Below are 16,347 nucleotides of genomic sequence, written 5' to 3' on the forward strand. Positions count from 1 at the left end.
CAGTTGGAGACACAGGGTAGAATAAACTTTGATCCATTAATGTTTATCTTTTAAAACTATTTGCATAGAATCATTGTCTGTGAAAATCTAGGATTAACTTTGGTGGAGCTTACATGCATGGTTCCAGTATTCATCTTCATTTATGTATTATTTATACACCACCTACTTCCAAAAAAGATTTGAAAGCAGCTTTTCCAATAAGGACTCTAGTGAAGCTATAAAAAATGTCATTAAAAATTAACAAAGAAAGTTCAGTTACTTGGATTCAGGACTTAGCATGATAAGGACTTTCTAAGACTTGGCAGTGGTTTGTCGGGTACGATGGTTTGTTTTTTCAGAAAACGTACAATCTTAAAGACTTCTTAGCTCACTTAGTCTGTGCCCTCCCCTCATGAGTGATTGTCCTCGGCAGCAGACTGTCCAGCACTGTTCTAGTATTAAGTGAGCCAAGTGCTTTCCTCATATTTTCAAAGGTCCACCTGACAAGATTCCTCCACCGACAAGACCTCTACCGACAGTGCCCCCACACCGCTCCGTTCCTCCAGCTGACCCACGTAAGAATGACAGGCCCAAACCTCCTCGGCCTCCCACTGGCAGACCTTCCTATCCTGGAGCCAAACCCAACATCTGCGATGGGAACTTTAACACTCTAGCTATTCTTCGCCGGGAGATGTTTGTTTTCAAGGTAGGAGGCTGTGATTTTTTTTTTTAACGGTAGATCAAGTGTCTACAGTGTCGCTTTAGAAAACAAGTTCTCATTCATTCTCACACTACCTTCCCAGACCTCTCACAGTGAGAAGTTTCAAAAAGGCATCTTAAAAAATAAACGCACAAATGGGCTTAAATGTCTAGCAGAAGATTGCTGTAACATTCTATTTGAGGAATGCATTTATGTCAGCAGAAGCTAAAATGCCTAGAAATGTGAGGGTAAGAAAATGCTGCATGTTACGAACAGATAAAAAAGCATAATTGAAATCATGAATAGGAACTAATAGGGATGATTTACTTGGGAGCTTAGCCACTTCCAGGCGCGCTAGCACTATTCTATCTTTGATTTGCTCATCTTTATGAGATCCCTATGATTTCACTTGACAATTAAAGCATTGTTTTTTAGAAGTAGTAGTGATCATTTTGTTTGGGGTCTACTGGTAGAAATTTGAGTCAATATGAAACCATCATTTTGATTTTACAAGTATATGTCATTTTTTTCTTCAGTCAGGCATTTATATACACCTGATTTATATTATTTTTTAAGAAGGTCACAAGTAAAACTAGTATTACATTTGCTAAGTGTGCCTTTTAATGCCATTAGGTTCTCAGACAACACTAACAAGGAGGGTATTAAAATAAGTTACATAATGAACTTACAAAGTAAGTTTAATGTAATGTTGAAAAGTGAATATAATGTAATAGTGAAAGATATTTTCTCCCTCAATATTGTAAACTGATCCGAAAAAGTGGTGAAAAAAATGTAAGTTTTATGTTGGCATTAACATATTAAAATAACCACATTTAACCAATACCATCCATTTAAAAAGAAAATAACATACTCTCTTTTGGGGTAGATGTGAATCAATAAATAATGAAATATTGTCCTACTTATACAGAATTTCCTATCTACCAGAGGCTATACTTGAAAAATATAGATTTCACATAATTTTTAATAGACAAAGTACTCTATTTCCTTTATTGGAAAACAAGATTGGGATTTGATATAATATGCACAAGAGCATCATACTTTCCAGGAAAAATCGATGCTTTTGTTCAAACACCTGAATACATTTTTGAATTCTATAAATGCTCTGTGATGCTTAATTAGATATCTCCCATTCAATTTAAGTAGATAAATAAATTTAGATTCAAGGAGTAAAAATAAAATCTCTCTCTCTCTTTATATATAGCCACTCATTGTGGCTCAGCCCACAGCAAATAGTTGAAAGAAAACAAAATGCAGTCATTTGCTTATTCTACAAGACACCAAATGACATTTGAAGGATTTTGTTTTCTCTGTTTTGGCCAAATTCCAACATCCCGGCTTTATACCCTGATATCATAGTCATATCAACACATATCAATGTGATGTGAAGTGGACTCTGGGTATATCCTTTCCATCCTTCCTATCTGTCTAACTAGATGGCCAATCTCAGAGAAGACTGGTATCTATGAGTGTAATAATCATTTTCACCAGCTTTTCTGCTTTGCACACTGGGAGTGTTCTGGATTGACAAAATGATGTCTTGTGATCATAGGTTCCTGGAATCAGGAATGGATAAAAAGCACATAGACCAGCTCTCAAGTAGAATATAGTAGCCACTATTATTAATATCAAAACAGGTATATGAAAAATATGAGTAAGGTCTGCTTCTCTAACCTCTAATGTTACCTTGGATTCCTTAATCAAAACTCTATAGGACAGAGTTCCTGAACTCTAACTGAATTTAGTTTCTTTTTTCCACTGGTCCTTGCCATCTTTCTAATAATAATTACTGTTGAGAATATATTCTGATAGGCATTGCATTCTTTTTAATCTCCATTTACTTGATGGGTTTTGTATCACATTACTTGCTAATTTTCATACTCATCTCCTCTTTCATATAATGCCAGGGGTAGTTTACTAGGCACCGGGGATGTATGAACAGAAGGTAGCACCCCTGTCTTTATGGAGCTCATATTCCAGGAGTGAAGACAAACATGAACTTAAGGACTTTGAAGATGTAGTAGTAAAAAGTACAACATGGACATGAAGAGAAAGTACTGAAGTCCAGTTGAATAGTTCAAGAAAACTTGACTGAGAAAAAGCTTATGCTGAATTTTTAGAGAAAAATTTCTTAGGCACATTAAAGAAATTAGTATTTGATATACTACAAAGTTGGTGTATTGAGGGAGAGATGGTAGACATATTAACTGTAGTGCAAAATGACAAATGATATAGATTGGAAATAAACAAGGAAGCATGATTGAATGATACCTGCTCTTAATTAATAGCTATTATGGATTGGGTGACTAATGTGTCCCTGAATGTACTTAGGCACTTTACATCCGTAATCTCTAAACCTGATAATAACTCTACAACACGCACAGAATTCTCTATTTCACAAATGAAAAAAACTGAGAATCAGAAAATTTAAGTAGTTAGTCTGAGTTACAAAGTTTGTAAGTAGTAGTAGTCAGTAGGTGAACGCAGGTCTACTTGATTCTAAAATCTGTGTTTCTTCCCACTAAGCTTTGCTACCTGAAACAGTAGGGGAAAGTTCAAATGAAAGGTTGTAGGCTTTAAATTATATTTTAAAATAGTAAATATGCAAGAAAGGTATATTGGGCTCCTACTGTGAGATGCTGTTTTAGGCACTGGCCATGGGGTAGTAAACAAAACAGCTAGACCCTGGCTTCTTGGCTCTTACATTCTAGCTTTCAAAGTGCCTCACACAGAGGTTCCCCCTGGACACTGAACTATGTGGGAAAGCATCCACAAATTCTGTTTTCCTTTATTAATAACTGCTGGCCCCCTAAGTTATCCCTTTATACCTAAATAGACTAGACTAACTTTACCTCAAATTAATGCCATTTCCCTATACCTGTTCTACTTGTCTAAAATTGTTCTCTGCCAGTCTCTCTTGTGCATGCCTGCCTTTTAAATTTTCTTTGAATATACTCATCATTAGTTTCATGGTTTGCTCCTTATCAACTATTCCTTCAAGTATATTTTAAGATCACCCATTTTTTGATCTCACTTTTACTCAGGTAACTTGATTCTCTACTTTTCTTCACTACAGATTCTCCTCACAAATTAAAAACCTCTTCTTCTCCTCAACCCTTACCCACCCAACACTCATTTCACTGTGGTTTAATATTTGGGGCTTCATTGCAAGCCTCTGCTTATCTAAAGCTCCCCTCCTCAATGTCTTCCACATGTCCCAACCTCTCTAACTATTCTTCAACCCCAAATCTCTTTCTAGTGATTTTTTATATTTATTCTCTACATTCAATTAGCATGATTTAAATTTCTATCTTCTCTATTTCTCACGGTAGTGCACTCCTTAACTAGATTATAAACTTGTTCAAAGCAGGGATTGGTTCACATGGGCTTCATAATGCTCAAGCTAATGAATAAGGATCTCAATATAAGAATTATCTAATGAAAACAGAACTACTATTGTGTTTATACAACAGTAATCAACCAATATGACATTACTGAAACTATTTTATTCTGGTAGTTGGTTATTCCTTTCCCAAAGATTTCCATGAGTATGATTTACTTAAAATCTGTATGCATGTTTTTACTAAACTCTGAAAATCTAGATATAAGTAAAAGGTAACATCATCAGATAAATTTTAGGAACTTTTCTTTAGAATGTTAGTTGTAGCTTAATTCTTTTTGGAAGCAAGTGTCCTCTTCAGAGATTCGATTTACAATGAGCTTTGCAGACACTCATTTATTTGAAGTGAGTTCACCTGGATATGTTTCTAAATGGAAATATGATAAGCAGTACATACATGTAATATATAACACATATTTTAATTTTATATATGTGTGTGTCTATGTGTGTGTATATATTTCTGTCCCATCCTATAGATAAAATCCTGAGCATATTCACATGAGAAAGTTAAGCCTTCCGTACAGCTTCATAATCTTTGGGGAACATAAACCATGTAAAGCAAGGAAATGAAAATTAAAACAAAATGCCAAGGAACAGAAGAATAAAATAGTGATACAACAGAAGCTTTGTTCTTCCTCTACAGAGGTGATTTCTTAAGAGTGTTCCTACTGTGTGTATCACAGGGGCTGCTGTTGTGACTAAGCTGACAACAGGAAGAGCTGATTGTTCAAATGAAGACTCAAAGTTCTCTTGGACTGTAAGATAAAAGCATTGACTATTTAGCTATTTTAAAATAGATAGGTGTAAAATAAGTGTAAAAGAAAGCAGTATTAGCCAAACTTGTATAGGGTGTGTTTCAGCACACAATATTTTGTTATATGGGAAAGAATGCAGTAGTAACTATTCTTCCTGAAATTGAAGCTGGGAAGATAAACTGTATCCACACCTGGAGTTCTTTTAGCATCTGCAGACACATGCATGTGTGCGCGTGGGCGCACACACACACACACACACACACACACACACGTTTCATTTGGCAGCTGACCAGTTCTTTCTGTCAAGGGGAACACAGGCCAATGCTTTACAGTAAAGCTAGAAATGACAGTGTTAAAAGGCAGAGCTTTCATGGAACAGCATTTGTGGAAGTATAGTCAAGTGTCTTCCCAATTAGAGAAGAGCAAGGCTTAAGGCTCTTAAGGCTCTTAAGGAAAGCATTTCATTGTTTACCAAGAAACACACACACGCACACACACACCACAAAAGAAAGCAAACCAACACAGAAAGCACTTGGTTCTTTTGTTTTTTAAATTCTTGTCTATTCATGTTTATTCATCACAAAACTGTTCTTAAACATGACCATCTTCACTTATGACTATCCACTGAAAAATCATAGTTCCTTTTATTGCTGTAGAAACAGATCTGTTCAGATTCTGCCCTTATTAATAGTAGCTTAACTTCCATTGAAAGTACAATGTCTCATTAACCAAGCCTAGTAAGTACAGGGTATGACCCAATTTCATTTGCAAGATGGTGGTTTTGTTTCATAAAAGAACACATTTTATGAGAGGCAGAGAGAGAGAATGAGGTTCAGGGGGTGGGGAAATGAGGAGACATTGCACAAAGAGTAAAACTTTCAGTTATAAGTCCTGGAGCCCTAATATCCAGCATGGTAATTGTAGCTAATAATAATGCATCACTTACCTGAAATTTGCTAAAGTAGATCTCAGTTGTTCTCACCATAAAAAAAAAAAGAAAAATAGGTAACTATGTAAGGTGATGGTAGGTCTATTAGTTTGATTGTGGTAATCATTTCACAATGGATACTTATAACTTATATAACAATGTATACTTATAACAAATTGTCAAGTGGTATACCTTAAATATACACCATTTTATTTGTCAGTAGACAAATAAAAAGTTAGGGCAAAAAGCTAAGGTTCTTTCAGTTGCCCACAAGGATCCATAATCATTGCATTTTGCTTGACCTCTCTGATCTCAATCCTCTTTCTTTGTCTGCTCATTCTTACTCATTCAATGCCAGCCACCCTTGTCTTCCTGCTGTGTTTGAACTTGTCAGGCACTCTTGGCTTTGTGGGTCTTTCCCTGTCAAATACCAAATATGCGTGTACCTTCCAGATTTCTGTGGCTGTTCGTAAAGCAGCAGTGGGCTATCTCCAATCTCTATTCCTGTGCAGTCTCCTGTTACATAGGTCTGCATGGAACTAGATATATGAAAGGAAGCAGCAATATTTGTAGAATTTCATAGGAGTTTATTGTGGTTTATATAAACTTTGTGCCATTTTTGTGCCTCTACAGAATAGATTTGCTATTTACAGTTGGAAGAATTCTCTCCAAGCTCTTAACCTAATGATGTCATTCATTCTTGTTCCATACTTTCATGTCCTTGTTTCCATCAGCATGGGATAATGCTCAAACTTTTAGACATTAGAGATAGAGTTGGAGTCAGATCCCATTTGTCATAGTCTCCAGACAAGGACTGGAACTACTCCTGTATTTACTGGTGGATTGTGCCATGCCATGAATGTAGCAGACAATAAATATTCTTAAAAATATCTCTGAGCTTATTTTCCTTATCTGTGTAATGGCTAACAAATTCCATGATAGGTATATAGTAAGCTCCGGAAATGGTAGCTTTTTTTGTCCCAAGACAGACTTGGCATTTGGAATTACTCATTATATTCATTAACTCAAATTCCCATGTTGTTTGAAATTATTTTTAAAAAATAACTTTTAGGTGAGTAAAGGTCACAGAAAATGGCTGTAATCTGTATTTTTAAGGGAAAGGAATGGAATGATTTGTGACTGTTGTTTTTCCTATCACCTTTTTCAATGAAATAGTTTAAAATATTCTGTTGTCACGTGGGGGTGCCTGGGTGGCTCAGTCAGTTAAGCATCTGACTGCTGGTTTCAGCTCAGGTCATGATCTCATAGGTCCTGGGAGCAAGTTGTTCTAGGTCATGCTCTGTGCTCAGCGGGGAGCCTGTTTGAAGATTTTCTCCCTCTGCGCATCCCCCCATTCAGGCACTCTCGCTCTTTCTCTCTCTCAAATAATTTAATCTTAAAAATATATATATTCTGTTGTCAGAGAATCCAAAAAGTATTTAAAAGAGAAATACTTAGAAAAATTACACAACAGAGGGTAATCTAAAATTACTCTGAATTATAGTTTGATTCTGTACTGCCAGAAAGTATTAACTAATATTAATAGTATGTTGTAATTGGGGGTAGGTTCACATTAGATCAAAGGGAGCAATCGCCAAGACACTGAAAGCAGACTATTAATTAAATTTCCTTGTAGTACAAAATCACAGACTTTCAAATATTTTAGGTAAGTAAACACTTTAGGAAACAACTGGAATTATATGTAATATTGAATTTTAATGTCAATATTAATTGATTTTCAAAATATTTGTATTCTCTATGGCTTAAGATTTACTTCTTGAAATATTTAAATTCTTTACTGATATTTCCTGACTGTTCGGGCAAGTGTCTAAGTATGCAGAAGAATGGATTCACAGTCACCTATGTTTCAATCTTCTCACTAGTCACCTTATTGTTAGGTAACTTCAAACATTTTAAGCATATATTTTGGATACTTGTTTTGGATTCAGTAAAACTGTTTTTATTAATAATATAAAATAGATGGGGTGCCTGGGTGGCTCAGTGGGTTAAGCCTCTGCCTTTGGCTCGGGTCATGATCTCAGGGTCCTGGGATTGAGCCCCGCATCGGGCTCTCTACTCAGCAGGGAGCCTGCTTCTCCCTCTCTCTCTCTCTGCCTGCCTCTCTGCCTACTTGTGATCTCTGTCTGTCAAATAAATAGATAAAATCTTTAAAAATAAATTAAAAAATATATAAAATAGAACATTTAATATATGCTTACAAATAGACCCATAAATACAGAGAACAAATGTGTGTTTGACAGAGAGGAGTGGGTAGGGGAATGGGCAAAATGAGTGAAGGGGAGTGGGAGGTATAGATGTCCTATTACAGAATGAATAAGTCACAAGGATGAAAGTACAACATAGGAAATGGAGTCAATGGTATTGTATTAGCATTGTATGGTGACAGATGGTAGCTACATTCGTGGGGAGGACAGCATAAATGCAAATGGTGCAGCCACACTGGAAAACAGCATGGAGGTTCCTCAAAATGTTAAAAATAGAATTACCCTATGATCCAGCAATTGCATTACCAGGTATTTACCTGAAGATACAAAAATACTAATTTGAAGGGATACACAGACCCCAGTGTTCATAGCAGCATTATCAACAATAGCCAAATTATAGAAACAGCCCAAGTGGCCATCAACTGACAGATGGATAAATAAAATATGGTATAGGGGCTCCTGGGTGGCTCAGTGGGTTAAAGCCTCTGCCTTCAGCTCAGGTCATGATCCCAGGGTCCTGGGATCGAGCATCACATCTGGCTTTCTGCTCAGCAGAGAGCCTGCTTCCTCCTCTCTCTCTGCCTGCCTCTCTGCCTGTGTGTGATCTCTATCTGTCAAATAAATAAATAAAATCTTAAAGAAAATATGGTATATATGATATATGGAATATTACTCAGCCATAAAAAAGAATGAAATATTTTTGCAATAGTGTGGATGGAGGTAGGCAGTACTATGCTAAGCAAAGTAAGCCAGTCAGAGAAAGACAAATACCATATGATTTCACTTACATGGGGAATTTAAGAAACAAAACAAATGAACATGAGGGGGAGAAAAGGGAGGACAGCCATGAATAAGGTTCTTAACTACAGAGAACAAACTGATGGTTACCAGAGGGGGAGTGGGTGGGGGGATGGGTTAAATAGGTGATGGAAATTAAGGAGGGCACGTATGAAGAGCACCAGGTGTTCTATGTAAGTGCTGAATCACTAAATTCTACACATGAAACTAATATTACACTGTATGTTAACTAACTGGAATTTAAATAAAATACTAAAACAAAAATCACTATGTTGCGCACCTGAAACTAATGTAACATTGTGTGTCAACTATATTTCAATGGAAAAAATTTTAAAAATACATGTATATGTGCTTCCAGTGCATATATTGGAGACTAAACGTTTTATCATGTACAATTTGATGTAAATTTATAATATGAATAGAAAAATTCCATATAGTCATGCAAAAATGCTTTCTGAAAGTATATTAATCGTGAGCTAATTTGAAAAATCCTCACTCCAAGCAATATCAATCTTTCTATTCTACAATTGAGTAATCTAAGTCTTTTCAATATCAAAATAATTTTTATTCCATGTTTGTCATAATCTATAGTTTATACTGAGATTTTTACAAAAAATTTATTGTTCATAGCACTTTTACCTTAATGCAAGATTAATAAGCAGTTTATTACAAGATTTATACTGTACATACAAAGTGGATTTTCCCTTATTTTAAAAGTTTTGAGAATAGCACTTCTCCAGTTTTTTTCTTTTATGTTTGACATTTGTGACTGTGCCACTTTTGACCTCATATGTTTCTGTAAAGCAAAAATGAGACTTTATTTTTTCCATTCCCTTTTTAAACTTTCAGTTAACAATATTGTGATTATCATTGTGCTTTGTGGAGTATGTGAAGTTATTTAAACAGCTCTTCAGCCAGCTCTTCAGAATTTCTTGAAGTATCTGTTTATCCTTTGCATGTGGAAATATATAAAACATGTGGAAATATATAAAATAGAGGCCAAAGCAATCATTATTTGCAAATTATGTGACAGTCTACCTCAAAAATTCCTCAAGAATCAGTGCTGGTGATGGTGGGGGTAGGGGACTATTAGCAGTGTTAAGAAAGATGTCCTGAACCACCGTCAAACAGTGAAATATAGCTTTTCTAATAAGCACTTAGACTATATAATTGAAAAATATCTTTCCTGATATAAGAAAGGACTCTTAGGATTAAATGTAATTATCGGTACTTGTCCTATTGGCAGTATTCAATACATACTTATTAAATGAATGATATTTTGTGGCACAAGTGTGGCTTAGTCAGTTAAGCATTGGATTCTTGGTCTCAGGTCATGATCTCAGGGTCCTTGGGATTGAGCTCAGCATCAGGCTCTCTGCTCGGCAGGCAGCCTGCTTCCCCCTCTCTCTCTGCCTGCCTATTTATGATCTCTCTCTCTCTCTCTCTCTCTCTGTCAAATAAATAAATAAACAATCTTAAAATAAAATACAATAAGCAATGATATTGATCACCACTGGCTTTCTTGCCAGTAGGAGAAAATTTGACAAGCAACCCAAATTATCTGGTAATATGGTAGTGGTATAGCAAACAGTATATCATCTCAAAGAAATATAATATTTAAAAGGTTAATTAAAAGGAGAATGTATGAAACAAAAGGATGTGATTATAATGTATACACAAATGTAAAATAGTAAAATTTAAAATTTTACATATCATGAATTTCATTATTTGAAATATGTATTGACAAAACAGGGAAGTTATAAAAATTATGTTAGACAAATCTTAGAATGATGGAATTGTGAGTAGGTTTTTAAAATCTGTAGTGTAGTGATATATTTACATTCAATAGCTCAAAATGTAGTGGCATAAGTGAACCTCAGTTATGGTGAAAGTTGTACCACATTAAGTGACAGTAAAGCCATATCATCTTCAAAAAATACAAGTAAGGGGGCGCCTGGGTGGCTCAGTGGGTTAAAGCCTCTGCCTTCGGCTCAGGTCATGGTCCCAGGGTCCTGGGATCGAGCGCCACATCGGGCCCTCTGCTCCGCAGGGAGCCTGCTTCCTCCTCTCTCTCTGCCTGCCTCTCTGTCTAGTTGTGATTTCTCTCTGTCAAATAAATAAAATATTTAAAAAAAAAAAGGATGAATACCCAACTTTAAAAAAAAAATACAAGTAGGCAAAAGCTATTAAAGTATTCAATGACTTTTACCTTGGACTGTGACTAAAAATGTCCTTTTCAAAATTGCAGTAACAACTTTCAATAATATAATTTAACCTGGCTAGCAAAGATCTCCAGTTAGATGAGGATTATTCCTTAATCCTGAGTAGGATTAGCCTCTAGTGAATCAAGCTCACTAAATATTTTATCTACAGTTTTGCCATTTTGTAGGCAGCATGGTGAGAATTTTTTCAGTTCACTATAGAAATAATTTAAAATAATGCAAAGGGACATGATATTTGACTATTGATCCAGAGTACTATTAATTTATATACCAGGAGGACTGCCATATAGCAGTGTTTGTCGGTTCAACAAACACTGGTGAACTGTAGGCTGTGCAAGCCAGTGAGCACAGAGACTGGTACACAACAGCTGTTCAGGTAATTTCAGCAACTGCTCTTATTGTTTTAATAGTTTTTGATGACGTTGTCATTATTATTACTAGCACTGTCAGTGTTGTGAAAAGCTCTGTGGTTGACCTTAAAGAGGAGTTTATGACAACAATCCTTGCTCTTAGGAAACTAACTACTGGTACTCTTTTAATCATTCTTTTTTATTCTTTAATGAAGTTTTGACTGGCTACCAAAGAATAGCTAGACATTGGGAATGACGTGATCACCAGGTCACACTCAGTTCTTTCCTCCAGGGAGACAACAGTCTAACAGAGAAGAAACCAGTCACTAGATCACCATAACGCATTATGATGTGCTGTAATAGGCTAAGTAAGGCACAGTGCAGTGGGGACACAATTGAAAGCCACATAAACTGGGAAAGACTTCTGGGAGAGGGGATCTAATCTGCATCTGTAAGAGCAATGTAAAATTAGCCAAGCTCGAGGCAAGAAGGGGTATGGTGCAGTAGGAAGCTAATCAATTTATTATAAAAACCAAAGCAAGGAAATTTAAAAACAAGGATGGAGAGACACAAGTGGGACTCCTTCATAAAGGGTCTTATATGCCCTGTCGAGAACTCCAGGCTTGGTTCTGCAGGCTAGGTTAACTGGCCAGCAGACTTGACCCAAGAGTGACTAGGTAGGAACAGAACATAGGGAACAGAGCTAATGAGAAACACTGAGCAAATGCTGGCTCTTGGGAGAGGAGCTGCTTAAAGCAAGACTGAGCCCCATTCCTAAAAGGTGGGATTGAAGACAACTAGCAAAACAGGGATTTGAAGATCAGGACAAAAGAGTAGTTCTAAGAGTGCTGCTCTAGGAATGGGTGGGTGCGCAATGAGTCACAGGGGGCCAGGAGTGAATTTGAAAGTAAATAAATAAATAAAGCAAGCAAGCAAGGAAGCTTGCCTTTAAATGTCACAGGGAGCTGAAATTATGAAGGGACTCAGAGAGGGCCAAAGAACAAGATGTCCTATCAGGAATGGGTGGAAAAAGCACCAGGTCTTTCAAGAATATTGAAAATATTGAGACTTCTGTAAGAAGGAAGTTACAGTGTTTCCCTTTCTCTATAAAAATATTAGTTACTGAAACTTCCCTCAAGGAGAGGTGTATCATATTCTTAATCTGTCAGGACAGGAAGCATTTTTATGGAGAATTAAAGGTGGTTATTGTGAAACACTACTCTTGCATCTCACCTGGAACAGTTGCTGAGTCTTTGCATTCATTGGCTGCGCTACTTGTGAAGTGCTATTATTTGTAGCAGTTACTGGTGAGAACATTAAAATGCAAACAAAAGCCATTTATATCCTTGAGCTGAAGCTCAAAGGAGTTGTTATAAGAGCTGGCCACTTGTGTGCTAGTGACACATAAATGTCCTCTTCCATAATCCTGAAGTCCCTTGGAATAGAGACTCGCATCTTCCAAGTTACTGTCAGAATTGGAAATGCTGAAGCTTCTGGTTGATTCCTAAAACTTTGTCCTGTAATACTATAATTGAGTTAAAATATCTTTATCGTGTATATCAACCTAGCTTCTCTGTTGAGGAGGATCAAAAATAAATTTTGTGATGAGAATTCTGAACACTGTTGAAAAAATATTACAGTTTACTAAATGTACATGTAATAAGGATAATTCCTCTACTTCCCTCTTGGGTATTTTTGGGAGGTTTTTTTTTCCTTGCAAAAAATATATGATATGGGAAATAGTTTATGTTGGAAAATATGGGAAGTAGTTACTGACACGTAGTCATATTTAATTAACTTAGTTGAAAATCTGTATGGAGTCTCTGTTGTGTTTAAGGAAATATACTAGGTTAAAGTAAAAATGGAAAACCCAGGCTTCAGATACTTGGGTGACCAGGATTCCACAATTAAGCCCGAGCTTCTTCTCTAAGATTAGAATCTTGTGACTGCCCAAGTGCTACTTGCTTAAAGCGCTTACTACTCATTGTGGGAAACCGACATTAATCATCAAATCAGAAGACAAGTAAAATTATACCTGTAGTAACTTAAAGGAAAAGAAAGTATATGTTGCAATAAACACATATAAATATTTGTTTTGTTTTAGTTTTTAAAACCTGATCAATAATATCAGTGAAGGCTTTTCTGAGGAAGAGGTACTTGACCTAACAATGAGCTATCCCCTATTTCATGTAAGAAAAACTATATATTCTGTTGAAAAGAAATTTAGACTAAAAGTCAGGAGGCATGTGTTCTGGTGCCAGAATATTGTTAACATGATGAACATTTCATTTTTGGACTATATATTTCAGATATATCAAATAAGGCAGTAAGAGCTAGATAATCCATTTCACAATAAGATATGTGAAATGTGTTTGAATGTTTAAAAGAGCTGCACTAATGAAAGACGTTGTCATGATTGGCACAAATTTTAGAATTGTTTTTTTAATGTATAACACCCAGTATGTCACTTCTATAGTTTTAAAGTTCACAAAGTCAATATATGTTATATTGGAAGCTACAGGGGTTTTAAAAACTAGGTTTCTAAAGAGTGCAGTTACCAAAGTAACAGTTATCAGGGACGATATGAAAGCTGAAAAGTATGACAAATTAAAATCAAGGTTGGGAAGTGAAGTTTTAACTAAATAACCACCCATTTTTCCTCATCTTCTTTGGCTTTCATCTAAAGACTTCTGTTTTTCCAAAGTGAATAAACTGATTCTTATATTCTTCTTCGAATATGTATATACCTTGGCTCTTGTGAAGCATTACATGAGTTAGATTTTGTGAAAATAATTAATTTTGAATATATCCCTTATTTTACAGCATTTCTAAGAAAAAATTGATATTTTAATAACAGATCACTTATTTTGCTATAATTATGGTGATTAAGGTAAACAGTTCATCCTAAAGAACACATATATTTATTATTCATGGAATGAGAACAAAATAATGGTCATATCATTCTATCTACATCTAAAACTTTTCATAAGTTTACCTGTAATTTTTTCTTTTAAAAAAAAAAAATATTTTATTTATTTGACAGAGAGAAATCACAACTAGGCAGAGAGGCAAGCAGAGAGAGAGGAGGAAGCAGGCTCCCTGCAGAGCAGAGAACCTGATGCCAGGCTCGATCCCAGGACCCTGGGATCATGACCTGAGCCAAAGACAGAAGCGTTAACCCCCTGAGCCACCAAGGCGCTGCTACCTGTAATTTTCTTTACAAATTTATAGGCTTATTCACTTATTTTGGTTTTGTTTTTTATATAGGTAAATTGATTTTCATAACACTGTACTTGGATTTACTTTCACATCAAACTTAGAGCTGGGTCATGTTGATACTGGGCAGTAAAATTATTTTCTACTTTGCTTTCCTTTTCTTAAAAGTCAATGAATGAATGTTAATTTCCAACTAAGTGTTTGGTTTCAGGATTTTGTTTTTATTTTTAAATTTGTAATCTGTCCTTGAGTCTTGAATTAAATACTTTTGTAGGACAAAAGGAGGTCTGGACTTTTGCCATGGGCTTTGTGGAGCTATTTCTGGTCATCCCTGATAGCAGTGTCTTTGTTTAGGGGAAAAAAATGTGATTTAGGGTAGGTAGGGGTTTTGGGTTATGTGGTATCCATTGACCTAGATACTGAATCTAGTCCTGTGGACAGCCAATCAATCAGACATGCCTGTAAAATAAAGGACTGTTAAAACTCAAGACACTGAAGCTCAGGTGCCCTTCCCTGTTTGGCAGTAGCCCATGGATATTGTCTCACACTGATACGAGCATGGTAATGCACCCCTAATGGAAGCTTCTCAGATGCCACTCTACAAATCTCTTCCTTTGGTTGATTTTTGATCTGCATTCTTTCCCTGCAAGAACTAAAACCTTAAAAGTATAATAGTTTCCAGTGATTTGGGGGTTTGGGGTTTTTTGTTTTTTGTTTTTTGTTTTTTGTTTTTTTGAGTCTTCATATCTTAGAATGTTTTTGGAACCCCTGAACTTGTAGTTGGTATGAGAAATAAGGGTGGTTCAGAGTCTTCCCTCTATCTAACTTTGTAGTTGGAACTTACCTTCTTGTAGTTGGGGTCAGAAGTCTTAGGAGGTCTTGGAAATCTGAGGACTATATGCTCTTAACTTCAGTTTGGTTAATTCTAGGAATTTGATAATATCCAAATCCCAAAAATTTCTTAATTTTAGTGACAGCTCTACATTCTTCAGTTTAAATTCATGTTCTGAAAACTAAATAGCTTATAATGTATCATCTTCTCTACTAGAATAGCTTCTTGAATCTGAACATAGCTTTGTAATTCTTTAGCAAACTTACATGTAAATTTCCCTATGATTGGTTTTCATTTTCAGATTGGAAAGATGGGGTGTTCTCATGTCCCAAGGCATGTTCCAACTATTTCCATGGTTTGAACAGAATGTTTGAGTAGCATGAATTAGACGTAGAAACAGTCCTTGGCAACTTATTTACTAAGGATACATACAGATCGTATTCTGATTTAACTTAAGCATAAATTTTTTTTTCTTTCAAATAGTAAAAATTTTAAACTAAAATCATTAAACATTTTCCCCAATTTCATATATCAAAACTCATATTAAAAGTTAATTCAGGGGCTCCTGGGTGGTTCAGTGGGTTAAGCCTCTGCCTTCGGCTCAGGTCATGATCTCAGGGTCCTGGGATCGAGCCCCACATCGGGCTCTCTGCTCAGCAGGGAGCCTGCTTCCCCCTCTCTCTCTACTTGCCTCTCTATCTACTTGTGATCTCTCTCTATATATCAAATAAGTAAAATCTTTAAAAAAAAAAAAGTTAATTCACTGGGAAAAGAACAGTTCATAGGAAAAGTTAAAAATAACTGATTTTTCAATAGAGATTCCTAAAAGGCCTATGGCAGGTGACCTCAAATATTTAAAACACTGCAGTATGAAGGGAGCATATTCTGGGTATGTGTGGAGGTAAAATAGGAACCAATATTAGG

At 35.8% G+C, this 16,347-nt stretch overlaps 1 protein-coding gene across 1 annotated transcript in view; it reads left to right on the forward strand.

Annotated features, from left to right (window-relative positions):
* MMP16 (matrix metallopeptidase 16) overlaps positions 1-16,347 on the forward strand; it is a 309,254-nt gene that overhangs the window by 217,616 nt on the left and 75,291 nt on the right. Inside the window, exon 6 of the mRNA XM_046027856.1 lies at positions 474-685. Within this exon, the coding sequence (XP_045883812.1) occupies positions 474-685 (212 nt within the window). The remainder of the gene's footprint in view (positions 1-473; positions 686-16,347) is intronic.

The sequence above is a fragment of the Meles meles genome, chromosome 1, assembly GCF_922984935.1.
Source record: "Meles meles chromosome 1, mMelMel3.1 paternal haplotype, whole genome shotgun sequence".
Taxonomy (NCBI): domain Eukaryota; kingdom Metazoa; phylum Chordata; class Mammalia; order Carnivora; family Mustelidae; genus Meles; species Meles meles.